Genomic DNA, 26824 nt, shown 5'->3' on the forward strand with positions numbered 1-26824 from the left:
ATCCTTGAGATTTAAGCCTGAGGGCCAATGGGATGACCAAACCTCCAGTTTCAAGAAAAAAACTTCATCTTAGGTAAGGACAGTAGTATACCATAAAGAAGCCAAATTAATTTCCCTTTCTCACAGACACACTATTCACTATACAGAAGAATATTAAAAGGAGGGCAATACCAACAAAACTGTTCCATGGACAGAAGAGCAAGCATGAGAATACATTTTTTTTTTTTTAAGTTGGGATACTTAATTTCAATTCTCTGTCAAAATATTTATGCCAAGAAAAAGGCTTTTGCCTAGGTACTAACGTTCAGAGTAGACAGTTGTAAACAGAATGGAGTCAGCTATGAGAAAAGTTAGGCAAGGGAGGCTAAATCTTTCATGGGTCAAAGGAGGAAGGACAGGGTTTATGAGTAAAGAAAAACGTTAGGAGAGCATCTGTAAGCTAAAAGAAATTAGAACAATTTTACTTGGTACACTAAGATTTTGCTTGACATTTTTATTTATTCAATTCTCCTGATAATCCTTTAAGCCCCTACTACGTGCCATATATGTTAACATTTCTGCAAAAGTCCCACTGTAGATCTGAGTATTCAAAGGCTTGAGGTTTATATATAAGAACACGAAGACTTCAAAAACAGTCTATGTGCTTTTTGTTAAATACAAAACACTTTAAATGCAATGCAAAGGCCCCTCTTTGTGACTACAGAGAGAAAAAAAGCAGCTGCAGTGGTTGTGTTGTGGGTTGGGGTTTTTTTTTTTTTTTTGCCTCTTTTTTAATTCATTTTATCATCCAACCAACACCTACTCATTCCTCCTCAGCCCCTTGGTTGACCTCATGAAGGATAAAAAGGTATGACTCAAACTCTTCTTGGAGTTTAAAACTAAAAACAGAACACCAGACATACCAATAAATAATTACACCATAAAACACACAGAGAAAGGCTGTAAGGATACCACAGCATAAAAGGGAGATCAGAATAGGAAATAAACACTTGCTACTAGGTCTGTAAAAGCTTCATGAAGCCAGTGGTTGCTGAGCTGGACCATTAAAGATGGTCAAGGTTTTAATAAGATGGATGGAGTAGGTAGGTATATCAGAAGTAGCATGTACGCATACAAAACTCAGAAAGAAAGGATAGTACCTTTCCACTTCCTGCATTTTTCCTACGTCCATATGAAGTCAGCAATTAGTCCTCAACAAGCAAAATAACTAATATCAGAGAGGAAATTTTGCAAATTTAGAGGTTTTAACTGACAAGGGCACCATAGGCAAACACATGGATTTCAAACTTTACAGATTCCTACACCTAACAAATAAACCTCACTGAACTGGCCAATTTCCTCTCCTAGTTTCCTGCTATGACTTCTAAGTTGGTGCTTTGGAGGCCCTGCAAACTCGCTCTTCCAGGTCTCTCTTGTACTATCTACACTATCACTGGGTCAAATTCTTTGAATCAGCTACTAAAATAACTCAACTACTTCAAGCTTGCATTGAAAACATCCATTCTGGCTATATGATAAAAGAATACTGTAGTTTGGAATAATTTAATATATGCTTAACTAAGCCACTCTCTCACCAAGTGATTTTCCCCATCTCACAGGGTTGCTGCAGGTTAATTTCAGTTAAAGCGCAGTGCCTGTCTGGCACCTAAGTGTTACCTGGAATGCTGATGTCTGGGTTCAAGTTGCAGCTGGCCATCTGAAGCTTCATATGGCTCTTCTACCTCATACACATTTGCATCGGTGTCCTCCATGCTTCTGGAATTTTGCCATTCTAACTCGGGAGTTTTCCCTACGGCCATAATAAATGGCAAGTTCTCATACTCTGGTATTTCCTCATAATGGCGTATATTTTCATACTCTGGTGCATAGCCACTTGTAATAGATTTGCAAGGTGTCTGAGATGATGACTCCCTGGAGAGCATTTGGTCATCCAAAGACTCAGATCTTGGTCCATTAGCTGCACTGGTCTGGCCCCGAGACTTTTTCCTCTTCTTCTGGGATTCTAGGCTGTAATTATCTGCAGAGTATGCTTTGATGGGCTTACTTTTCTTTTCTTCTACCAACGTGCCATGCCAATCACTTTCAATCCCTTTCCGCTCCCCACCTGAGAGGCTGCCTGTGGTTGTATCTCCAACTTGGCTATTCTTGAACCAAAATTTCTGGAAATCACTCTTCATGAAACAGATGGACAGTTTCATGTTCAGCAACTTCTTTAACGAGTTCTTCTTTTGAGAGTCTTTGCAAGGCTTAGTGCACCTCTCCACATCCATAGCAGATAATGATTTCGCTCTAGGCTTAGTCGTGGCAGTTGAAGGCTCACTATTTGATGATATGGTGACAGATTTTAAGGATTCTGGGTTCCCTGAAAAGGGTAAAATAGGATGAGGTAATTTCCACACTGGCTTTTCTGAAGTCTGTTTAGTCATATCAAAGGAGGACAACATACCATGGTTTTGGGCACACAAATGTCGAAGGTGATTTCTTTCTAGACCCTTCTCTGAATTGTTTTCTTCATTTGAGGGATAAGAAATTTTCTCCACCAGCTCCTCTGAGGCAGCTTTTTTAAGTACTCCTGCAGCAGGCAAGCTGTGTCTCTGAGGTTTTTTGGGGACAATTCTTGAGGAACTTTCACCTTTTATTATAGATTCTTTTTGTATTTGAGGGGCAGATGCTTCCAGGTTACAGGCAGTAGGCAAATGTTCATTGCAAGTTAATTTGAGTTGCTTAGGCAGGCTCATAGATAAAGTACTGCATCTTATAAAACTGGTCCCTTTGTCCATAGCAAGTGACATACTAGAACCATCTACTGTCTTGGTGTCAGAACTCAAATTACAATCTGTTTCTATTTTTTCAAAGGAAGATGTTTCATGACACATAACTTTCTGTGGATTGAGTAAATTTTGTCTGTCACTGTTGCAGTCCACATTCAATTCACTTTTATTTCCTGGCTTCACTTTGTCCACCTGTTCCTGGTTACACAAAACATTCTGATGAAGAACACCAATTTTACTGTTTTTCAAACCAGCTTCTAAAGGACAAGAAGGGTTACTGTCTAAATTCTCTGGTTCTTCAGTACTTTCACTAGGAACATCTATATACTTTTGGCGTAACAGACGAGCAGCCCGTGTCTTTCTGGGCTTGGGAGTTGGAAATTTGGGGGTATAGGGTACTAAGTGAATTTCTAAGGGACCAAGATCTTTGACTTCTGATTTCTTATTAACTCCATCTGAAGATGGAAAAGTACTTCTTTTATCATTTTCCAGAGTTTCTTGTTCAGATGAATGAAAGCAACTATTGCTTTTTTCACTACTATGCTGATAAGTTTCATCACTAGGAATCTGTAAGTGGCAGTGGTGATGATCAGGAACTTTTTCAAGGCTGGACAGGGAAGGTGACAGGTCTGCAAACTCAATTCTGAATTGTCTGTTGGAATTATAGCCATCAGTCATTTCTGGGCTGTCTGTGGAGCTGTGCTTCTGTAGGGAAATAAAAGGTGATGCTCGTTGTGTTAAAACATCTTTAAGCTTCTCTTCTAGGATGTTTGCCTTTAAAACTACTGCATTCTGGCTCCTGACTTTTTCAAAGTTAGAATCACATTTACTCCTTGTTTTTATAGCTGAAGAGGACTCATCAATTTTACTATTTTCTAAATTTTCATGCATTTCCAGGGGCTCTAAGATAAGCTGCTTTACACACACATGTTCTCTATTCCCAAGTTTATGGATACACTGAAAATTACAGGAGCACATTGGTAAAATATAATCGCTGCTCTGACGCCCTACATTTTTACAATTAGAGTTGTCAGCATTTTTAGGTAATTCCTGTTTATGCTCTTGCAGGTTCACAATGATTTTCCTTGATGGTGACTGCCCGATGTCTCTAACAGGTGAGCCTTTCAGAACCTTTGGTTTCGGGGCTATTGCTGGTTTGGTTTTCTTTGTTGACTGTGGAACACTAGGAATCACAATATCAGGTTTAGGCGCAACAGGAGGTGGAGCAGGCTTATTATTTGCTACCACAAGCTTTGGCTTGGGGGCCACTGGTGGCTTCTTAATCTCTAGAAAGGAAAAAATAATAATTTGATGACAAAAACAAAAGACAAAACCCAAAAGATGATAAATGATTAAATTTGATAACATTTTTACTTTTTTTGACAAAATGGTGAACTTACATTTTACTAGGCAGATTATGTTAAAGAGTCAAACGTTACTCTCGAAAATTCCTTAAATTGTCCTTCAATTCCAATATACAAAGCTTTGGGTAGAGTGTACATTTCTTATCAAGTCCAAAACACTTTTTCTTCTAACTCTAGAACAGATTACCATATCTTCAGTAGACACTAAATGAGATCATTGGCTTCTGCTTTTGGGACGCTTATAGAAGAAAAGTACTTCATTTGCTGAGTGCTAAGTGAGTGAATTTGCTTAAGTTATATGTAGATAGAACTCTTTAAGTTTGCCTCTCAGTAAGCAGTAGTATTCTTCAACTTCAATGATATACCATAGAGTTATATAAATGCTTTTTCTCAAGATTCTACCCCACTAGAACCCCAAAACTATCTTAAAAAGGAATACAGAAATCAAAAATTTTCCGAACTTAAAAACAAAAGTAATTCTTCTGTATTATTCAATTCATTTTAAAGTTGGATTTCTCTGTACAGAAATTGTCATTGGGAATTTTCATTATAATCCTTCCCAGAGCTTTATTTTTTAAAAAGTCATGTGTATAGGTTCTACACCACATCTAATCAATCAGAGATTCTGGGAATACAGCCTGGACACGTGTATTCTTTTAAGTTCCACATGTGAATATACTGTGTACCCTTAATTAATAATGACTACTGTAGTACATTTAAAAGATAACCACACACACACACAAAAGATGACCACAATTTCAATTGTAGCAATCCTCCTTTGACATTATATAAAAAGCACTTAATAAACACCTATTATACAATGCTAGGTTTATACAGACCTGGTCCTATCCTAAAGGTACCTAATAAAAGCCTCACTCAAAAGACCTATAAAATAAAGATATACAGAGCCCGAATATCTGTATTTTTTTTAAAGTTCTTTACGTTTTTCCACCTAAACTATCTCTTATCACCTAGTCACATTTCCCCAAGGATACCTAAAGTAAAAATATTTTATCTTATACTTCTTACACTGCATGTTTGTTCCTCCAACAGGATCTAATGCTTAACAAAAACTTAATTTACTAAACAAAAACCATAAATCTTTCCAAATATCTGTTGGACATTAAGTACTTGAATACACAGAGGCTTTGATACTTCATTTAGTGATGATTTTCTTTTCAACAAAGGAAATTAGTCACGACACTTGGGAAGATATGACATGAAAGTGTGGGGGGTGGGTAGAGAGAGAGGGAGAGAATAGGGTGCTCTACTTCCTTTTACCAATCATTTTCCCAAACCAAGGTCACACAATGACAAATGCCCTCTCATTCAATTCCTGGTATAATGTCATAATAAAGAAGATAATAAAAAAATACTTCCAAAATAATTTAATACAAATTCCCAAAGCTACACAATTTCACTTAGCTATTTAATACACATGCTGTTACTTTTAAGTAGAAAAAAATTGTAAAACCATTCAAAACCTAATGATAAACCTTGTTATAATAGTCTATTAAATTAAACTCTTGACCTATTAAGTCTTAAGGGAAAGTACGATTGCCCTAGGCCTCTTCCCAACCTCCCACCTTACCCAAGATAATGAAAACTGACAAACTGTCATGTTGATTTCATTTTTGTAACCATTCTTAAAACATCTTATCTTTGGGATTTTTGAAGGAATTAAAAAAAAAAAAGTCAGTTTTGCAAGATGGAAAGAGTCCTGGAGACTGGCTGCACGGCAACATGAAGGTATTTAACACTACTGAACTATACACTTAGAAATGGTAAAGATGGAAAATTTATGTGTATTTTACCACAACTAAAAAAACCAAACAAACCCAAAAAACAAAAATCCAGTCTCATCAAACTAATCTTTTACTTTCTGAATCTTATAGCCTGTCGAAAGCTTCAGGGCCATCTAACCAATCAATTTTTGCTTTTTAGTTAAATTGTTTTTTACCCTTTGGTAACAATTTCACTATTTTCTTTAAATGTGCTTTATACACATTATCAGCATATCAGCATATTATACACATATCAGCATCCAAGGGCCATAAATACCTGTTCTCTGTTAGTTTTGTAGAAATTCAAGCAAATACGTATGAGTGGTGGTTGATTCCCGACAAACACAGCATAGCATATGTACCTAACACTTTTCAATGCTCACTCACTGCATTAAATAGATGACTGTGAACATTAGCTCACCACTGTTAACTATGTATTGGAGGAAGCAGATTAACATAACTCAGCTGGCTAACCTAATTCTGTGCCTTTGTGAAGATCTGGTTGCCTCAGTTTCCTTACTTGTAAATGAGGGATTTGAACAGATTTCTAAAGCCTAGGGGCGCCTGGGTGGCGCAGTCGGTTGAGCGTCCGACTTCAGCCAGGTCACGATCTCGCGGTCCGTGAGTTCGAGCCCCGCGTCAGGCTCTGGGCTGATGGCTCGGAGCCTGGAGCCTGTTTCCGATTCTGTGTCTCCCTCTCTCTCTGCCCCTCCCCCGTTCATGCTCTGTCTCTCTCTGTCCCAAAAATAAAAATAAAAAACGTTGAAAAAAAAAAAATTTAAAGCCTATATGATTCCGAGATTATAACTTCTGTGATCCTTGCTTCAGGCGAATCCTTATATTCTCTAGTCCCTTATCTTTATATGATATTTCTTCAGTAGGACTTTGTCAGTCTTCACCATTAGAAGGCAATCTCCAAGAGAGGAGGCATTTTGACATAATGCTCTATCCCCAGTCCTGAAAATAGAGCCTGGGAATAGTCAAAGCTGCCACATACATACCCTTCAATAGGTCTCAGTAACAGACAATTTCTTTAAAAAAAAAAAAATCAATATCCATTTAAATGTAGAATAATATTCTGAAAAGTTAGCAGGAATCAACTTCAGTAGGATTATTAAATGAGTTATTAATCATTAATAAGAGCAAATATTTAAGTCACTGGTATAGCAATATCCAAAATCCTTTTAATTTATTAAATTTATTAAATTATTTATTAAACTACATTTATTTAATTTATATTATTATTATCATTATTATTATTATTATTATTATTATTATTTAGTGGCTCTATCTCGAAAGAAACACAACTCAAAAAATAACAAGTAATTATGGCCTGCTCCTATGTCACTCTTGAAATAAGTGCATGATGTTTGGAAATGAACCCAGCACCTTTGGATCTTAATACTGTAACAACATTTAGACCCAAAAGTGTAGAGCAAAGCAGCAAATCTTTTATTTACACAGCTGTTTGGCTTCAGGGAAAAATAAGGTAAGAAAGTAAAGCACTAGTACCATTTTACTATTACAAACATACGCGTCATCTGTTAGACACAGATGGCTGTGGTTCACATGTGCACACCTTCTTAGCTATTGGCCAGGCCAAAGGCAAAGCACATTAATGAGGCTGTATAGGTTTTAAAAGATACAAAATATACACTGATAATCATCTCTCCTTTTTCATATACTGACTAGAATAATTCTAAAGTCTCTATTACTGGCCTACTCTTTGACAGATGCAGAAAAACGAAGAAAGCTCTTCTTCAGGATACATATAACTTAGATGTTCTACATTTATCTTATTTTTAACAAATGAAGCCAAACCATCCCAAATACATCAGATTAGATTTAATGTAAACAAACACCCCCTCCCCCAACTGCAAATAACACTCTTAATGTTTTAATTAATTTGATTATGTACCAAAAAGCATCATAAAGAGTTTACAAAAATGATAAACACATAATTTTATAAGAATGGAAACAAAACCCCAGTTCTCTTCCATATTCTCCATTTAGACATGATAAAGAATAAAAAATCTTAACAGACAAAAAGGTAGTTAATGTTCTCAGCAAGCCATGGTAAAAACCAACTAACTCAGCTAAACACAGGAAGTGTTCTTTTAAACACCACAAAAATGTCTGTGGATTAATTGTAAAGTTGATAAAATATAAAAGTAGCTTGCATTATTCTAGGGTAATTCAAATGAAAGAATCAAACTTCCCGACTGAGCCCTGAATCAGATTTACATACTTAAATGCTTCTGGACCTGTTCATTATAAACTGTTAGGACTAGAATTGAAAACAATACATTTAAGGTATGAATATTTTAAATGTGTTTGAAACTCCAAAGGAGGTGAGAGCTAAAATGGCTGGCAAGACTTTTAAATTTCTAAACATTTTAAATTAAGTGGACTGGGTCAGTAATAAAAATTAAAAGGTGAGGTACAGAAATTTAAGATGAAAACAGTTCACCTCAAGTACGTAGAAAGTCTCCCCTTGGTAACGAAAAGAGTTTATAAACAACTTTCACAGTGTATGATAACATATCTCTTATACATACATGTAACATTAAATAGGAAAGATCTGCAATATGTTCAGGAATACTTCACTCCTTGCTTTCTTATCCTATTGCCTAACTTTTTACCTGGTTAGCTGTAATCTGATTACACCTAGCAATGCAACACTCCAATATATCTATGATTTAAAAATAATACAAATCAGAACATTGAGAGTGCTGTTTGACAGCTTCAAGTTGCAGAAATTTAAAACAAATGCCATGAAAAGCAAAGAAAAATTGATCATACTTAAGTGCTGATTTTAGAAGTAGCTTTGAGGGGAAGCCTAACACTATTGTACTACAAAATTCTTAATGAAGCGTATTTCTTTAAACATGAGCAAAAGCATAAAGAAAAATCCGCAATACTTAATGCATTATTAAGTTCTGGTTTAAAAATTAACCTATAGTCTTATAAAGTGCTTATATAGTCTTATAAAGTGCTTTTTTTTTAAAGCGCTTTTAACAGTAATTAGCAATTACCTTACTAATCATGTTGGAAAATAAAGAACTGTCCCTTAGGACTGTTTAGAAACACAACGCCAAGAAATCCGCAAAACTCACACAAAGGTAAATTACAGGCTTTGTCATCTGGATGAAGAGAAAGGACTATGGGAGGCAGACAGAAAATAAGGCTTCGACTAACCAGGTAGAAACAGAAAAAAACCCATAAAAACTGGGTGAGGTGAGGAAAACATTGCTATCGACAATTCTACTCCTCTGCTTCTCAGGTAACAGGAAAAACCACCGGGAGAGGAGTCACAATGTCTAAACCTCCGCATCTAGTAAGGGTCAGGGTTTCCAGTTGGTACTGGGTTCAAAGCGACTCAGAGCGGTGGCTGAGTTCAACACTCCGGGAACACTGCCCTTTCCTAGAATAACTGATTTCTTAACATGGGAATCTAAACTATTTTCACACGCAAAGCCAAAGTCGCCCAAACTTTGGGACACACGAGCAGATGTTTCCCTCTTTACATTTAGTGATTCACCTGGCGCAGAGCTCCCAATGCGGGTCTCCGTTTCAAGGGAGATCCCAAGAGAGACACGATTTCTAACCAGCCCCTCTGGTTAGGAAGGGTCGAAAATATTCGGCAGCACACGCCGTCTGCTCCGTACTTGCCACAGCCCTCGGGAAAGGCAAGGGGAACACCGTTAATCCACCCGGGAGGAGAAAGTTGCTCCAGAGCCCAAGACTAGCAGCGCTCGCTAGAAACTTTCCAGCGGCAGCGCGAGCGCCGTCACTTACCCGCGGCAGAAGTCATGATTCCCCGTGCAGCTCGTTTCCCCGTTAGCCCCCCTCAATCCATGCTCCTCTTACAATCCATTGTTTCCAGAGTTCTCTTCAAGAAGAGAAAAGCTTCTGCCAGGGGCCGCATTCCGTCCGAAGGTCCCGCGGCGCAAGCAGAGCGCCGCACAAAGGACGCGACCGGCTCCAGGGACCCAGCGGCGCTCCCGGGCGCGAGCCGCAGGCGGCGGGCAGGCGAGCACGAGCGCCTCCCAGCAGAGCTCGGGGAGGACGGCCAGGCACGGGCACGAGCAGGGCTCACCGCGGCTTCGCCGGCGCGCGCCCCAATCCAGCTCCAGAAAAAAAAAAAAAAAAAAAATCTGTACTTCAGGCGCCCCCTGCTCGTCGCAGCCGTAAAAGGCGGACAATAGCTCCAACCTCCTCCAATCAGTGAGCTCGGGCTTCCTCCCGCTCCTGCCCCTCCCACCCACACGCTCATCCTTTGCTCCAATAAGTGGCCCTGAGAGGGGGCGTGCGCTGCGAAGCATTCTGGGAATTGTAGTTTTCTGGACAGACGGGACAGTCGGTAGCAGACGCCGTGGTGCCGCCTGTTCTCCCGCCTTCATTTCCCATCGTGCTGAGGCGGGTGGCATGGCGGAGAAGGATGACACCGGACTTTGACGAAGAGGTGGTTTTTGAGGTAAGGGGAAAATGGCGGTGGATGTGGATTGCCTTTGTTTGAGACGGACAGGGGGGAAGGCGAAGGGCCGATCCCGGGACAACGGATTGGGTGACGCTCCTGCCCGCCTAGGTCCTCGAATCTCGGCGATTTCTGGGCCTAGTGTTGGTGGCAGCCTGACAGGTGTAGCCCCAGGCACCCTTGCCGCGGCAGCCTCGGCCTCAGGCCCGCCCAGAATTCCCAGCTGGGGCTCCGTTGGTAGGCCGGTGGACAGGCGCCCCCTGCTTGTTCCTTCCCCGGGGATGGATATGCTCGCGGGCGTACTCTGCCCGAGCGGGGCGGGGTCCTATCGTGCCTTTTGGATACTCCTGAATACAACTTAGCCTCCCCCTTTTTCGTCCTCGATCTTTTGGGTCAGTATCCAGAAGTGCCTCAGGTCATCCTTCACGGTCGAGGCGTGGCCCTCGTAATGAAGGCAGCAGGTGCCCGTTTTCTAACACGTTTTAAAATCTGTGTGTGGGACCTACTGCGAGTATTTAGGACCGAGGCATATCAACATCTAGGTCTAATTCTTTTGTCCTTTGCCGTTGCGCTAGGTGTAGCCCGTTCTTCTGACTCGAGGCTCTGGGTGTGAGTGCTTTTGTGTGGGACTATTTTAAGACGTTCTCTGCCATCTTGAATGAAACACACACAGGCGCGCGCGCGCACGCACACACACACACACACACACACACACACACACACACTCTCTCTATGGCGAGTATTTTGTTGCCACTTATCTATCAGATGCAGGAGAAAATTCACACCCGTTATAGATATATTGCAAATATGTATGCTTTATGTTCACTCATCCAAATAGATTGTAAGAAATTTTTAAAAAGAAATGGCCTATTCCATACAGTGAGAAAGCGAGGCACTAAGTGCAGAATGGTAAATGTTGAAATATGTATAAACTGTCGTTGGAGGATTGATTTGGAAACAGGAGTCTATTCTTGTGGCCTCAGAGAAGCTACACCCAGTAAATGATACCGGAGATAAATCTTGAGCTATGAATCGGATTAGACAGATCGAAAGGAGAAAATGCATTACCGGGAAAGAACTGAATATGCCAAGGTTAGGAGGTGTGAAAGTACCTGGTGTGGATTTTTTTAGGGGCATGAGTGGGAGGGTCGCTATATAAAGTGGCTTCATGTGGCTAGAATGTAGCAGTAGTGAAAGATAGGGCCATTTTATCAAAATGAGGAGTCGATTGGAGGAGCTCATTAGGGAAGACAAGTGTTTGAATTTTGGAAATGAGAGAAAAAATGATGGAATAATGCCTTGGACAGATAATTCTAAGGTAAAATCAAGGAAGCAGTTACAGATTGAATGTGGGAGCTGAAGGAGAGACAAAAATGTAGGTTACTCAGATTTCTAGGGTAAAGAAAACTGGGCGGATGTTATTTTTTTTTTTTTTACCCTATTTTCTTAGATTTCTGAATATAATAGTAATGAATGCCCAAAGAACATTTCATTATAGAAAATAAGCCACAAAATTACAATTATCTGTTAATCTACCAGCCAAAGATGGCCCCTATTAACGTTACAGTATTGTGTTCTTACAGACTTTTTTTATGCAAATGTATGTTTAATGTGTGATATTTTTTAAAGAAAAATGTATCATACGTAGAATTCTGAATGTATTTTTCACTTAAATTTATCATGAGTCTAACTATTCATTACTCTTTGAAAATATTGTTAATAACATAATATCCCTGCATGCATGTTTATCATAATATAACCATTTTCCCATTATTGGATAATTATATTGTTTCAAAATAACCATTGTATCAACACTGATATGATACCATCTTTAAGTGCAACTCTGATTTTTCCTTAGAATAATTTCTAGAGGTGAAACTAGCGGGTCAAAGGATATGACAATTTTTTAAGACTTATACAGAAAGGTTATACTAATTTATGTTTCCGTTAGGAATAAGAGCATTGATTTCACCAAATCCTCAGCAACAGCCTTCTTAGTTTCTTTTAATCTTTGATAATTTGATAGGAAAAATAGCATTCCATTGTTCTAGTGTATATTCTATGCATTTATTGGAACCATTTTTATTTCTTTACTTGCCTGTTTCTTTTTGTATTTTTTTGTCCATTTTCCTATTGGATGCTAGCTTCTTAAAAATTGACTTGCATGAGTTCTTCATATGTTACTTAGGCCTTGTAAGAAATTGTAGAAAATTTCTTCCAGTTTGCTGTTTAATTGACTTGCCTTTTGTCATGTACATTAATCTTTTCTGTAGCATAATATCAATGAGGAAAGTGTACAAATCATAAGTGTGTGCAGATTGATGAATTTTAACATGTTGAATACACCAATGTAAGCAGCAGCAGCCAGATCAAGAAACTGAACATCACCATCACACCAGAAGCTACCTCTTATTTCTTTTGTCAGTTCTGCCCACTTCAGATATAACCATTATTCAGACTTGGAATAACGAACTTAATTTTGCCTATTTTTATAGTTTATACACTGTGCAATTCTATTTGTATATCTCTTTTTTGGCTAACTTTTTTTCTTTCTGGTTTTGTTAGATTCATCCATATTGTCATGCGAGCATTTGTTATTTCTCCATAGTATTCCATGTGAACGTATGACAGCTTTTTAATCCATCTTACTGTTCATGGTCTTTGAGTAGCATCCAATTCGTGACTATTATGAATAGTGCTGCTTAGTATGTATGTTTTGTTGAACGTATTTCTTTATTATTATTACTATTATTATTTTAAGTTGGGGCAGAGAGAAAGGGAGAGAATTCCAAGCAGGCTCCACACTGTCAGCCCATTGCAAGTCTCGAACTCAGGAACCATGAGATCATGACCTGAGCCAAGATCAAGAGTTGGATGCTCAACCAACTGAACCACCCAGGCGCCCCTTGTTGAACATATTTCTGTTGTATATATATTTAGAAGTGAAATTACTGAGTCATAGGAAATGTATATGCTTACCTTTTGTAGGTACTGCCAAATATTCCAACCCAGTTATACCAGTTTATACTCCTACCAGCAGTCTATAAGAGGTCTAGTTGCTCTACATCCTCACCAACACTTGTTAATATCAGTCTGTTTTGTTTTTTTTTTTTAAGTGTATTTATTTATTCTGAGAAAAAGAGAGTGTGTATGTACACTTATGCACCTGTACCTAAGAGCTGGGGAGGGGCAGAGATTGGAGGGGGAGAATCCCAGGCAGGGTCTGTGCTGTTAATTTGCATTTTCCTGATAAGGAAGTTGAGAGTCTTTTTTATATGTTTATGACCCCACCCATTGTTTATCTACTTTTGAAAAGCCAATTCAAGTTTTTTGCATATTTTTCAATTGGGTTATCTCTTTTACTGATTTAAAGGAGTTCTTTACATATACCTGATACAAGTCCTTTGTTGGATATGTGTACCTCAGATATCTTATCTCAGGATATATGTAGCACTCTCTTAATTGTGCCTTTCAGTGAACAGAAGCTCTTAACTTTCTTATAATCCAATTAAACCTTCTTTTGTAGTTAGTACTTTTAAAGAAATATTTGCCTACTTTAAGGTTACAAATGTATTTTCTCTCAAAGCTTTATTTTACCTTTTGCATTTAGATCCGTCATCCATGTGGAACTGATTTTTGTATGGTATCAAGTAAAGGTCAACATAATTTGTTTTTCAAATAGATGTCTGGTTAACCTGGCATTTACTCAACTGACCATTCTTCCACTGAACTACCATGTTGCCTTTGTAATAAATTAGGAAACCTTGTATGTGTGGCTCTATTTCTGGATGCTCTCTTTTCCATTGGCCAATTTGACCATTCTTATGCCAATAACATTATTTTAACCACTATAACTTAATAAAAAATGTCTGATTGGATAAACCTTTCAGCTTTATTTTCCTTCAAGGTTGCTTTTGCTATTTTTGGTCCTTTGCATTTCCAAGTAAATTTTAGAATCAGCTGGTCAATTTCAGTTAAGAAAAAAAAAGGCTGAGATTCTGATTGGAATTGCTTTGAATCTATTGATTGATTCAACAGATTCAATTGATTTGGAGAGACTTGACATCTTTACAATACTAAATCTTCCAATTTGTGAACATTTTTACTCTCACCTTCTAAATGAGGCAGTTTCTCATCTCTGTGTTCTAGAACTGACTTTACAAATAGGGAATATAGGGGAGAAAAATAATTTTCCCTCCTCTACCCTTCTACTTCTTGGCTGAGAACCCTGTATTAAAAGATACATTAGGGGCGCCTGGGTGGCGCAGTCGGTTAAGCTGTCCGACTTCAGCCAGGTCACGATCTCGCGGTCCGTGAGTTCGAGCCCCGCGTCAGGCTCTGGGCTGATGGCTCGGAGCCTGGAGCCTGTTTCCGATTCTGTGTCTCCCTCTCTTTCTGCCCCTCCCCCGTTCATGCTCTGTCTCTCTCTGTCCCAAAAATAAATAAAAAACGTTGAAAAAAAGAATTAAAAAAAAAAAAAGATACATTAACAGAGAAAAACAAACAAGTTTATTAACATGTATCCCTCATTTGTTCATGGGATATACTGTGAAAAACCAGAGCTAGACAATATTTAAAGCAGTAAAAACAGATTTTAATCCTGGCTATCACAATAGAAGAGACCTCAGTGAGAACCAGACTTAGTTGCAAATATAGCCTGGGCAAGAGGGAATTTAATTACTAAGAGGAAACACTGGGATAAGAGGGGTTTTGGGGAGCCTGGGTGGCTCAGTCAGTGAAGTGTCCGACTTCAACTCAGGTCATGATCTCGCTGCTTGTGGGTGCGAGCCCCTCATCGGGCTGTGTGCTGACAGCTCTGACAGCTTGGAGCCTGGAGCCTGCTTCGAATTCTATCTCCCCCCTCCCCTGCCACTCACATTCTGTCTCTCTCTCTCTCTCAAAAATACATAAACATTAAAAAAAAAAAAAAAAAGAAAGAAAGAGTGGTTTTGGCTAAACTGATCTAATAGAAGAATTCTTGCTAAAGACAGGGGTGGGGTGGGTGGGGGTTGGACATCAACCTGGGTGGGTGATAGAAAATGAGGAACCCAGTATCTATCAAGGTTGTTATGCTCATGAAGCTGAGAACACATGATCACGATCATAACAACGTAAGAGTCAGGAAACCATCACATCTGCCTCTCGATAGCCCACAAAGCTGGTACAGTGGTACTGGAACTCAGAATCTATCCACTGTCTCTACCGCAACTGCCTCTGCATTACCAGAAAGCTGGTAACACATATTGGAACAAAGGAAAGAAGGAAGGAGGAAGAGAGAAAGAAAAGCCCACTTTGTATCTAGAATCCTAGCTGCAAGATAATTTGAGAAATCTTACATTTAGCTTTCCTGTCTCTTAAACCTCTCCTACCCTAAGAAAATTTGACTGGATATTTTTGGTGTATTTGTTTTAACACTGTTGTTTTAATGATTTTTAGAGTCAGACGTTAAACGCATTTATGTCTTAAGACTTACTCAGGGGGCGCCTGGGTGGCTCAGTCGGTTGAGCAACTGACTTCGGCTTAGGTCATGATCTCACGGTTTGTGAGTTCGAGCCCCGTGTCAGGCTCTGTGCTGACAGCTCAGAGCCTGGAGCCTGCTTCTGATTCTGTGTCTCCCTCTCTCTCTGCCCCTCCCCCGCTCATGCTCTGTCTCTCTCTCTGTCTCAGAAATAAACATTAAAAAAAATTTTTTAGGGGCGCCTGGGTGGCGCAGTCGGTTAAGCGTCCGACTTCAGCCAGGTCACGATCTCGCGGTCCGTGAGTTCGAGCCCCGCGTCAGGCTCTGGGCTGATGGCTCGGAGCCTGGAGCCTGTTTCCGATTCTGTGTCTCCCTCTCTCTCTGCCCCTCCCCCGTTCATGCTCTGTCTCTCTCTGTCCCAAAAATAAATAAAAAACGTTGAAAAAAAAAATTTTTTTTTTAAATTTTTTAAAAAAGACTCAATGTCATATGCTACATTAAAATTAAAATTTTAAATTTTAAGTCAAGCAGAGTTTTGGAAAGTACTCCCAACTATATCCTTTCCCTACTTAAAACTCTTTTTTAAGTGCCTTGATTTAATATCAATTTCCTGGAGTATTAGCAACTCTACTATCTTTTCTTATAATATTGACCCAGAGGTCATCTTTGAGTGCTGCTACTTTGGGAGGACCAGGGCTACACTGAAAGATGATGTAGTAGAGAATTAAGAAAGAAAAGAAAGAGTGAGATTCCCAGGTCCAGGTCCCAGTCCTTGCCCCAGAATCTGACCTTCTTTTTATCAGTACTAGACTCCAAATATACCTTCAAAGTTAATTCTGTTATCTTGGAACCTAACAACCCCAAGAGGCTCCAATGGAAAGGAGTGGAAAGCATAACCTCAGACTTGGACCTCTCAGGCAGAACAACAACAGGACAAAGGTTCGAAAATGATGAACAGCATGTCTAACATGGGTACTCTGCAAAGTAAATACTGAAATGCCAATATCATCATTTTACTCTGTAATTGTTATCTGTAAGATCTTTTGAGAGTATGTAGTCTCTATTGGCCTTAGGCAGGTGTTATAAAGTTCTGATGTTGCTCTTTTGTAGCTTTCAGATTTTTTCATTATAAATTAATTGCAGAACTTTGAGCCATTCATCCTATTTTGAATCCTTCCATGCCCAGAGGAAAGAGTACCTGAAAATAAGAGGTTTTTATCTGAAGGACAAATATTTCTACCTCTTTGCATTATTTGTAGTGTATCTAAACCATTTCTTCGTAACTACACTATAGGGACAAAGTTGTCCTCAAGGGACTCTTTACTCTTTCATATCTGTCCATGATAACCCTATTTCGGTGGCTGAATTCTTTGGTTTTTATTGAAATTCATTCTCTTTTCCTTTGTTCATGACTGGGAAAGCTAATTTTTGCACCTCTTATCTCTTTCCCTCCTTCGTACTTCTCAGTAAATTATTAAATGTTAACTCTTTGTTGCCATTATGTTCAGGCGTACTCCTCCCCATCCCCACACTAAGATAAATGTGAGATGGCTCTCACCCAATCTCTCACACGTAAAAGTCAGTGTAAAAAATCCTTCCTTACTTGAGAGATTCTCCTTTCTTTATGTTATTTTTATATATTTTAATTTTAAAAATTTTAATTCCAGTATCTTTTCTATATTTGAAGTTTAAATATTATTTGTAGATTCTTTCTATTTGCATTATTGATTTGACTAATGGAAGAAAATTGTTTTTTGTCTGTGAATGTATATATTGACAGTATTTGGTATTTTGATAATGGAATTGCTGTCTGGAATAATTATAAAATTTAAGGTATTGTGTCATCTCATTTTCACTTAAAATTCATCTTCAGTTTTCTGCGGTACATAAAATTCCACAATTGTATAAAATACTCTACTTCTAAATAGTAGCTGAGCTTGGAAGCATAGCAAAACTCATGCTTTTATCACTATCTGAAATTGAAAGAATACTTATTAATGAGTTGTTAAATTAGAACCCTATTGACATAAAAGATTAATCATTAAGGCCAAAGCTAGTTTATTACCAGATGTGCAATAATAAATTTGTTTAACACAAGTTATAAAAATTATTCTTGGGGAACAAGTCTTTGCTTTTTTCTGTCTGGGTGATATTCCTTCCATTTTGGCTTCACATATCCACAGATCTCTAATGAGGATTTTAACATTTAAAAAAGTAAAATAAAACCAATGAAACAACAGATTTGGGGCAAAAAAAAAAAAAGAGTTTAACATTAAAAAAATTTAAAAAAATTTTTTAATGTTTATTTTTGAGAGAGAAGTGGGGGAGGGGCAGTTGAGAGAGGGAGAGAGAGAATTCCAAGCAGGCCCTACCTACACTGTCAGCACAGAGCCTGACATAGGGCTTGAATGTACAAACTGAAATCATGACCTGAGCTGAAACCTAGTCCGATACTTAACTGACTGAACCACCTGGGTGCCCCGGTGCTTAAATTATTTTTATGGTTGTCTTGGTATTTTTACACAGTTCTATTAAAGGCTTTCTTTTTTTTTAAGTTTATTTATTTTATTCTCTACACCCAGGATGGGGCTTGAACTCATAAGGTTGAGTAAATAAGAGTCAAGCCCTTAGAGTTCTCCATTAATTAGGAAATACAGGAAGAGATTTGGCTCATTTCCAGTCCATTTTTAGATCAGGAACTCTTACTCAATTTTAGTTTTCTCGGTTCTGTACCAGTGTTTCTGTAGTTCCCAAAGTTGGGATTTTGTTGATTAATCCACACCATTAATTTCATGTCTCTTTAACAACTTTATTGAAGTGGATTTTCTCCTTCTATATATATCTTGCCCCATCCTTTTAGTTTCACTCTTCCTTACAGCTTCTCCCTTTCTGATGAAAGTGCATAATACACCATTTTGAGAGAAAAATCTCTCCTTTATCTCTTAAGGGAACCACAAATGCTTTTTCTACTCTTTTTATTATCATTTGGGATAAGGAAAAAAGACAATAAGGTTGGATGTGATCTAATAATATCCAGACCTCATTCTAATGTTTATCGCATGCTCTTCTCACAACATGTTGCCTGTGTGTTTGACTTGGTTCTAATTTTTTTTTAAGTAGTTAAAAATGAGTTTTACTTCCTCACCTTGCTTCTGCCCTGCATCCAATAAATGCCCATTATATGCCAGTTCATTAATCAGATACTGAATGATATTAAGGGTAGAATCAGAACTAGGGAGCACTCAATCCACCATTGCTACCTTCCTTTCTCTTAGTTAAGACCAAGTCATTGTCGTTCTTTATATTTAATCAGTTGAGTGTATAAGCTGTGCAAGTCAGTTTTCTCCCTTTGCATCTCTTCAAGCTTTTTTTTTTTTTTTTGATGGATAGATTTTGTTTTGTACTATATACAATTGTACTTAAGTACATTCGTGCTATTGTATGGAAAAAATGTGAAGTCACTCTTTTTAAAACTTTTTGTTGTGTATAACACTTAATATGATTAATTGGATAAGATTGATTTTGATTGGAAAATCTTAGAAGCCTGCAGCCAGGAAAATTTATGAATATAAGTCTTACCTGCTGCTAGTTTACAAAAAATTTTTAAGTAAACATAATTATTAAGTAATATCCTTTAAAGGCGTTTAAAAACCCCTACTCCTTCTATTACTTCTGCAGTTACTGAGTGATATTGAAGGAATTATGTTGAGGTTTTTTTCAAAGAGCTGCTTCTGATTGGAAAATGCTTAGTAATGATGAAGACACACCCTCCAGTTCAGTGGCCATTTTGTAGTGTGGTTCTTCTGGAGAAACAAGTGGGAACCATCAAAGAAAGAAGTGTATGGATCAGAAGAATATGGGCAAAAGGCAATAAATTTTTCATCTAGGTCAATTGGAGAAATTATAACTATGCTGTCCGTGAGTAGTTTAATTAGTAAGACCAATTTTTCTGGATGCTTTTAGCTTACTTAATCTTTTTGATTTCTGTGATTAGATTTGCTTTGCTCATATTGAGGAACAATTAAATTAATGCTTGGATTCAGAGCTTTGGGTATAGTAATTTAGAAGTTACGTTGAAATATGTAAACTACAAAAAGTATTTCCTGTTATTTTAGAATTAATTTTGCAAGGTACTTTTTATGGTATTATCTATCCAAGGTTTAAGGTTGGGGGTAGGGGAAGCAGTGAGTAGTTATTTTCAAATTATGCTTTCTGATTGTGTACTGATTTAAAGGTGAGTGAAAAGTCTGTAGGAATTCAGTATATTGACAATATAATTAATTGTAATGGGTAAATTTATTTTCCTTTGTAGAGTTTGTAAATTATGACGATTTTAGCTCTTTATATCTAAAAGCATTTTCATTAAAAATAGAGGAAACAGCTACCTTGCATAATTTGGTAATGACACTCTTCCTCATCAGCTTATTTTGTGATGTTCTGCAGTTAACCTGGAAAGAAATAAGGAAATAATAGCAATTAACAACAGGAATTCCTCCTTTTCCATCATATTTTCCCAGAAAATTGCTGTTTTACATGTAATAATTACATTTATACCTATAGCTATAAGCTATATTCAAGGAGAAAAGACTTCTAAAATATTTTTAATAACTAATAAATAATTGTTTCCAGGCAAATATCCTCCAACAAAGCCCTTAATTATAGAAAATCTTTTTTTCATAAAGATTTTGTTTTGAATAAAAGATCTTTTAGAGATTCCTTTGGCATGGCAGAAACTTTTAAAAATATATAACTTACATTACAGTACTTTCTTTTCTGAAGAAATTAAAAACAGATATAAATCTTTAAAGAAAAGTTACCTGTAAGTAATTTGATAGATTGTTTTAACAAGGGACTGGAAACAAAGCCTTCTAGGTAAGCACAGGTTTATTATAAATTGAAGTCTTCATTGACAAAGTCACTCCTACATTATACACTTTCATATCTCTGTGCCAATGCCTCCTGTCTTCTACTGCCTTCTGTTAGTAGCTAACTGCCTTTTCCTACTGCTTCTTGTGTTTAATAATGGACTTAAAGAGATCAGATGACATCTGACATCTGACAGCAGTTAGCATTTGATATTTTACTGACATTTTAAGTAATGGAACTGTGTAATAGTTGACTAGATGATTAATTTTGATATAGACAAGTGCACAGGATCATTCTATTCATTTGCTAAACCAACAATTCGACACCTTTTTTATTAGGCCTTACACTGGGCACCTTTTTCCGCACAAATAACACATGAATGTATTCTCATTATGAAAAAGTCAAATAATACAGGGAAAGCATCAGCCCTCCCTTAATCTTCCTTTTCTTCCTAGAAGTAACCACTCTCCTCAGTTTTCTGCCAGATCATTTTCAGTGCAATTATATTCATATATACATACAAGCAAATATATACTCATAATACACATAGAAATGTTGTATAATATCTATAGGATCAATGCCTAGTAGAATTGCTAGATCAATGGATATATTAATATTTTTACATACTCCCATTAATGGCATCTGAAGTATCTTTTTCCTTATACCCTTACCAACACTATACATGACCAAACTTAACCGTCGCCAACTATCAGGTTAAAATTATATCTTTGTTTGAATTTGCACTCCTTCAATCAAGGGTAAAGTCTAGCATGTTTTTATTTGTATTCACCCATTTGTGTATTTTTTTTCTTTGAACTGCCTCTTTATATCCTTTGCCCATATTTGTAGTTTTTAATATTTTCTTATTGGATTATATGGTTTTATCATAAAGAAATTAGTTTTATCATATGTTGGCCATATTTTCTCTTAAGTGTCATAAGAGTTGTTTTAAAAACTCAGTGAGATAGCCTTGAGAATAATTTGGAAGAATAAGGTACTGTTGTTTTTATAGTCCCAGGATTCTTTGCAGCCAGTTTCAAGGTTTGTGTAATCTGAGGTAAATACATACAAATTATAACTTATCTGAAGAGAAATGATTGGGAATAAAAGTAGGTATTATCGGGAGAATTATGCTTTGTTGAATTTTCTAACTTAATCTGTTAGATAATTTTTAAATTACAAGTCCAGTTTCTGGTTAAAAAAAACACAACTATATAAAATACTGTATTAGACTGAGTTAATGAATTTATTTACTCTAAATTAGTTGCAACGTAGTGAAATAAATAACAGTTTTGGCTCTCTGTTGGCTTGTGTAGATTCAAATTCTGGCTCTCTTATTTCTGTGACCTTGGCTAAGTTACATGTTCTTTCTATGTCGTAGTTTTTCTCTTTTCTCAAACGAGCTCTGCCTCATAAAGTTATCATAAAGGTAAAATGAGTTACCACATAAAATGCTTAGAAATGTGCCTGGTACTGGGGCGCCTGGGGGGCGCAGTCGGTTGAGCGGCCGACTTCAGCCAGGTCACGATCTCACGGTCCGTGAGTTCGAGCCCCGCGTCGGGCTCTGGGCTGATGGCTCAGAGCCTGGAGCCTGTTTCCGATTCTGTGTCTCCCTCTTTCTCTGTCCCTCCCCCGTTCATGCTCTGTCTCTCTCTGTCCCAAAAATAAATTAAAAAAAAAAAAAAAAAAAAAAAAAAAAAAGAAATGTGCCTGGTACTTAGAAATGAACGTAGGTAATCAATAAACGTTTGGTGCTGCTGTTTGGGGACTAATTAGTGGGGGAGAGAATCAACCCAATAGATGTGAACTGACACTGATCATTCTCCTGTGAGAAGAAAAGTGCATCTCAGTAATATTGAACAGAATTCACAGCCTCCACTGACATTTCCAAACCAGAGATAAACACTGTTGGAACCTATGAAATGAGCCAGTGGAGCAGGTCAAGGACCGTTTCCGGACTCCCCCCTGCTTGTGGCCCCCATAGCCTGTGGGAAACTGCAGCACTGGAATACTTGCTTAATTTTGTTTGTGTGATCTTGATCATGTTTGTGCCTGCTATGGCTCTATCACCCTTGGTGAGTGGATTTCTAAATTGATAATCTATCGCCTGTAGATTATTTTTCCTCTTTGCATTTATACCTGAAAATTTCCCTTTGGTTTTTGCTTGAATTATTCCCGATTGTACTTTGTTAACCCTAAGATAATAAGTATAGAACTCTTTTAAGAATGAGTAAACAGAAAAGTCATGGAGCCTAAAACAATTCTATGAAGATTTGGAGTTGCCACGCTCCAACAAAGTATATTCACAGAAGGGGAAAAAAAAATCCAGATTTGTGTTTCCAGATTAAAGTGGCTATAGTTCTATGAAACCTAAAGCCACCAGTGAAGGGGGAATAATTTAATAATTTGAGATGAGGACAACCTGAAGAGAGGAAACAATACCCCTGAATTAAAAATTGTACCATGCAGGATCAGCATTTTGGACCTTAAGTGAATAAAATCTGATAAATAAGTATGTTGTTAACCATGTCTTTTACTTTCTGTATTTTGATGCATTGATCATCTCAGGACCTTACTGACCCTGGAGGGATTGCCGCTCCCAGAGTTAACCAATTCCTAAGAGAGAGCAAACCGTTCATCTAGGTAACACACCTCTCACCTGGCCACGACGCATCTGCCCTAATCATCACAGGGTCAGATACCAGACCTCACTAGGGACAACCCCTATGCTTCAGAGCCTGCTGAAATTATGCAGACTAGCCAGTTTTAAGCCTGCTTCCCTTGCCTTCCTCATTCCTTCCCAAAGAAACCACAGTAAAGGCCGTGATCCATAATTTCCTCCCTCTCCCCTCTTGACCAACCCTGGTGCTGCCACCATGACCTCCCCTTCCTCATGGCATGGCCTGCCTCCATCTTTTGAGATCTATGAATATAACTGTCTTTTCAATGGCAGTCATCTCCTGATCTGTTGGCCTCACCTGAGCAATGAAACTTACATTTTAAAACAATAAGGGATACCTGGTTGGCTCAGTCGGTGGAGCATGCAACTCTTGATATTGGGGTCGTGAATTCAAGCCCTATGTTGGGTGTGGTCCTTACTTAAAAAAAAAAATAAATGAAAGAAGACTTCTTCTAGATACCCTTTTTCCTCAGAGACAGTTTTATGTTATTATTAAGGGTGTAGGCTTTGGACTCAGACCAAAGCTGGTTAGTCTTACACTATTTAACTTAGCCACGTTTTTGACTTCATATGCCCTAATTTCCTTCTGAAATGGTAGGAATAGTAATAATTTCGCTTTAGAAGTTTGTTGTTGAGAGTAAAGTATTATAGGGGCGTCTGGGGGGCTCAGTCAGTTGGGCGTCTGACTCCGGCCCAGGTCATGTTCTCATAGTTCGTGGTTCGACAGCTCAGAGCCTGGAAACTGCATCAGATTCTTTGTCTCCCTCTCTCTCTGCCTCTCCCCTGCTCACACTCTGTCTCTCTCAAAAATAAACATTAAAAAAACTTTTTTTAAGTAAATAAAGTATTATAAAACATCCTTAACTTAATGCCTACCATATAAGCAACTCAAGAAATGTTAACTTTCTTTACTATTACTCTATTTTCCAGCTTCGGCTCTACTCTTTTCTGAAATATTGGCCTCTTGTAAGGCCTTCTTATCTTCTCATCCTCTGTATTACCTCTAGCTGATCTCATCTACTCAATATGTTCCCATACCTGTACCCTACTATGTGGGTTTACCACCATACCTATTTGCTAAAAGCTCAGATCTGTGCATTCAAACTGGGCCACTTTCCTGATCTCCAGATATTTTAGGTCTAAATTATTCACATTTGAGTATCTCATAGGCTCCCTCTTCAACCTTGTTGTGCTGCCACTATTTTATATTTCAGTAAATAACACCACCTAATTGTCCAAACCAGAAATCTAGGAGTCACCTTGCCCCCCTCTGTTGCCAGCCACTTTCAAGCATAAATGGGTAGTAAATTTGAAGAGACAGTATTCACAAACTAAAGAGTGTTTATTACATTTTGAGAAAGGGAGTAGGGGTGAAGGGTAAGATAAAGGTATTTCTCAGTTTATATCTTTTTGTGTTGTTTGAAATTTTTATTTAAAAATAGCAATATGGTCAAAAAAAATTTTTTGTGAAATTGAACAATTGAATTTCCTTTTATAGCATAAAAACAGTTAACTTTTTCTTAAATATTCCCAGAGAGAAGTTAATGGCAGAAAAGTCCTATAATTCTAGTGCCAGACATATAGAAGGTGCTCAATAAATATTTGATTAGTGATAAATGAACAAATTGATGGTTGGATTGCCATTTGTTTTCCCTTTCTAGCTAAGTGATTTTTCTAGTGGGATGCCGCCAGCACTCAGTCAGTGGCATCTAGAAAACAGCAGATAGTTGGTGAGAAACCAGAATCAGAATTTGACCAGTAGTTGTTGTAGACTACAAAGGGCTTTCTAAAATTGTGTCTGCGAACAGCTCCTTCTGGGAAAGAGAAGGAGAGAGTCCATAGGGTACATGAGAGCATAAGAGTTAGTGTGAAAGAGCATCTGAGGTTCTTAGCCTGACACATGTGCTTGGTTGTAAGCCTATAGTGTTAAGATGTGCCCATAACCGAATGCAAATTGGTGCAGCCGCTCTGGAAAGCAGTGTGGAGGTTCCTCAGAAAATTAAAAATAGACCTACCCTATGACCCAGCAATAGCACTGCTAGGAATTTATCCAAGGGATACAGGAGTACTGATGCATAGGGGCACTTGTTCCCCAATGTTTATAGCAGCACTCTCAACAATAGCCACATTATGGAAAGAGCCTAAATGTCCATCAACTGATGAATGGATAAAGAAATTGTGGTTTATATACACAATGGAATACTACGTGGCAATGAGAAAGAATGAAATATGGCCTTTTGTAGCAACGTGGATGGAACTGGAGAGTGTGATGCTAAGTGAAATAAGCCATACAGAGAAAGGCAGATACCATATGGTTTCACTCTTATGTGGATCCTGAGAAACTTAACAGAAACCCATGGGGGAGGGGAAGGAAAAAAAAAAAAAAAAAGAGGTTAGAGTGGGAGAGAGCCAAAGCATAGGAGACTGTTAAAAACTGAGAACAAACTAAGGGCTGATGGGGGGTGGGAGGGAGGGGAGGGTGGGTGATGGGTATTGAGGAGGGCACCTTTTGGGATGAGCACTGAGTGTTGTATGGAAACCAATTTGACAATAAATTTCATATATTAAAAAAAAAATAAAATAAAAAATAAATAAATAAACACTGAAATCATTGAAATAGTGAGAAAAAAAAAAAAAAAAAAAAAAAAGATGTGCCCGTAACCAAACTTTGCTCTTGATGGCTGGTTAAAATTTCAATGCATAAATTCAGATGTAGTTATTTTGAACATAACTCATTTCACTCTTAGAATGCCTATTGAGTTTTAGATTACAAGTCATGGAAAAATAAGTAATTTTCCATTTAGGTGTTTGCTTTTTAAATCTATCATTCTCCCAAAATAAGAAGTGAGGAAAACAGCTGTTGGGCTACTTAAGTTTTGTCAATTTTTCAATGTATGATTGCTCATATTCTAAAACAACATTTCTCAACCTTAGCACTATTGACAGTTTGAGCTGGATACCTCTTTGTGGGGTTCTCCTATGCATTGTAGGATGTTACATAGCATTCCTGATCTCTGCCTACTAGATGCCAGTAACATTCCTCCCCTCCTCAGTTATAACAGCCAAAATATCTTCAGAAATTGGAGTTGGGGGATGGGTGCAAAATCTAGTTTGAGGACTACTGCTCTATAGGAACCTACTGTTTGGTTTTTGTTTATGTTTTTTAACTGTCTTAATGGTATTTTTATTTTTTATTTATTTTTTTTTTTAAACAGTTTTTTTTTTTTTTTTTTAACGTTTATTTATTTTTGAGACAGAGACAGAGCATGAACAGGGGAGGGGCAGAGAGAGAGGGAGACACAGAATCGGAAACAGGCTCCAGGCACTGAGCGGTCAGCACAGAGCCCGACGCGGGGCTCGAACTCACGGACCGCGAGATCGTGACCTGAGCCGAAGTCGGCCGCTTAACCGACTGAGCCACCCA

At 37.9% G+C, this 26824-nt stretch overlaps 3 protein-coding genes across 14 annotated transcripts in view; 1 reads left to right on the forward strand and 2 right to left on the reverse strand.

The window, feature by feature from the left end:
- The window catches only part of FGD6 (FYVE, RhoGEF and PH domain containing 6), a 116385-nt gene extending 106478 nt beyond the window's left edge, over positions 1 to 9907 (reverse strand). For both annotated transcript variants that reach the window (XM_042947384.1, XM_042947383.1), the window contains exons 1-2: positions 9718 to 9907; positions 1657 to 4057 (exon numbers count right to left, since the gene is read on the reverse strand). In XM_042947384.1, coding sequence (XP_042803318.1) covers positions 1657 to 4057; positions 9718 to 9733 — 2417 coding nt within the window. In that variant the 5' untranslated portion in view covers positions 9734 to 9907. The remainder of the gene's footprint in view (positions 1 to 1656; positions 4058 to 9717) is intronic.
- A 351-nt stretch (positions 9908 to 10258) lies between these two features.
- Positions 10259 to 26824, forward strand: part of VEZT (vezatin, adherens junctions transmembrane protein) — a 79272-nt gene continuing 62706 nt past the window's right edge. For 8 of the 9 annotated variants that reach the window (XM_042947404.1, XM_042947407.1, XM_042947398.1 and 5 more), the window contains exon 1: positions 10259 to 10396. In XM_042947404.1, coding sequence (XP_042803338.1) covers positions 10361 to 10396 — 36 coding nt within the window. In that variant the 5' untranslated portion in view covers positions 10259 to 10360. Of the gene's footprint in view, positions 10397 to 19560; positions 19773 to 26824 lie in introns of those variants that run through there. The other variant, XM_042947401.1, reaches the window with a different exon arrangement.
- LOC122224943 (uncharacterized protein C3orf20 homolog) overlaps positions 20164 to 26824 on the reverse strand; it is a 191042-nt gene continuing 184381 nt past the window's right edge. For all 3 annotated transcript variants that reach the window (XM_042947397.1, XM_042947396.1, XM_042947395.1), the window contains one exon: positions 20164 to 20302. In XM_042947397.1, the coding sequence (XP_042803331.1) occupies positions 20272 to 20302 (31 nt within the window). In that variant the 3' untranslated portion in view covers positions 20164 to 20271. The remainder of the gene's footprint in view (positions 20303 to 26824) is intronic.

The sequence above is a fragment of the Panthera leo genome, chromosome B4, assembly GCF_018350215.1.
Source record: "Panthera leo isolate Ple1 chromosome B4, P.leo_Ple1_pat1.1, whole genome shotgun sequence".
Taxonomy (NCBI): Eukaryota; Metazoa; Chordata; class Mammalia; order Carnivora; family Felidae; genus Panthera; species Panthera leo.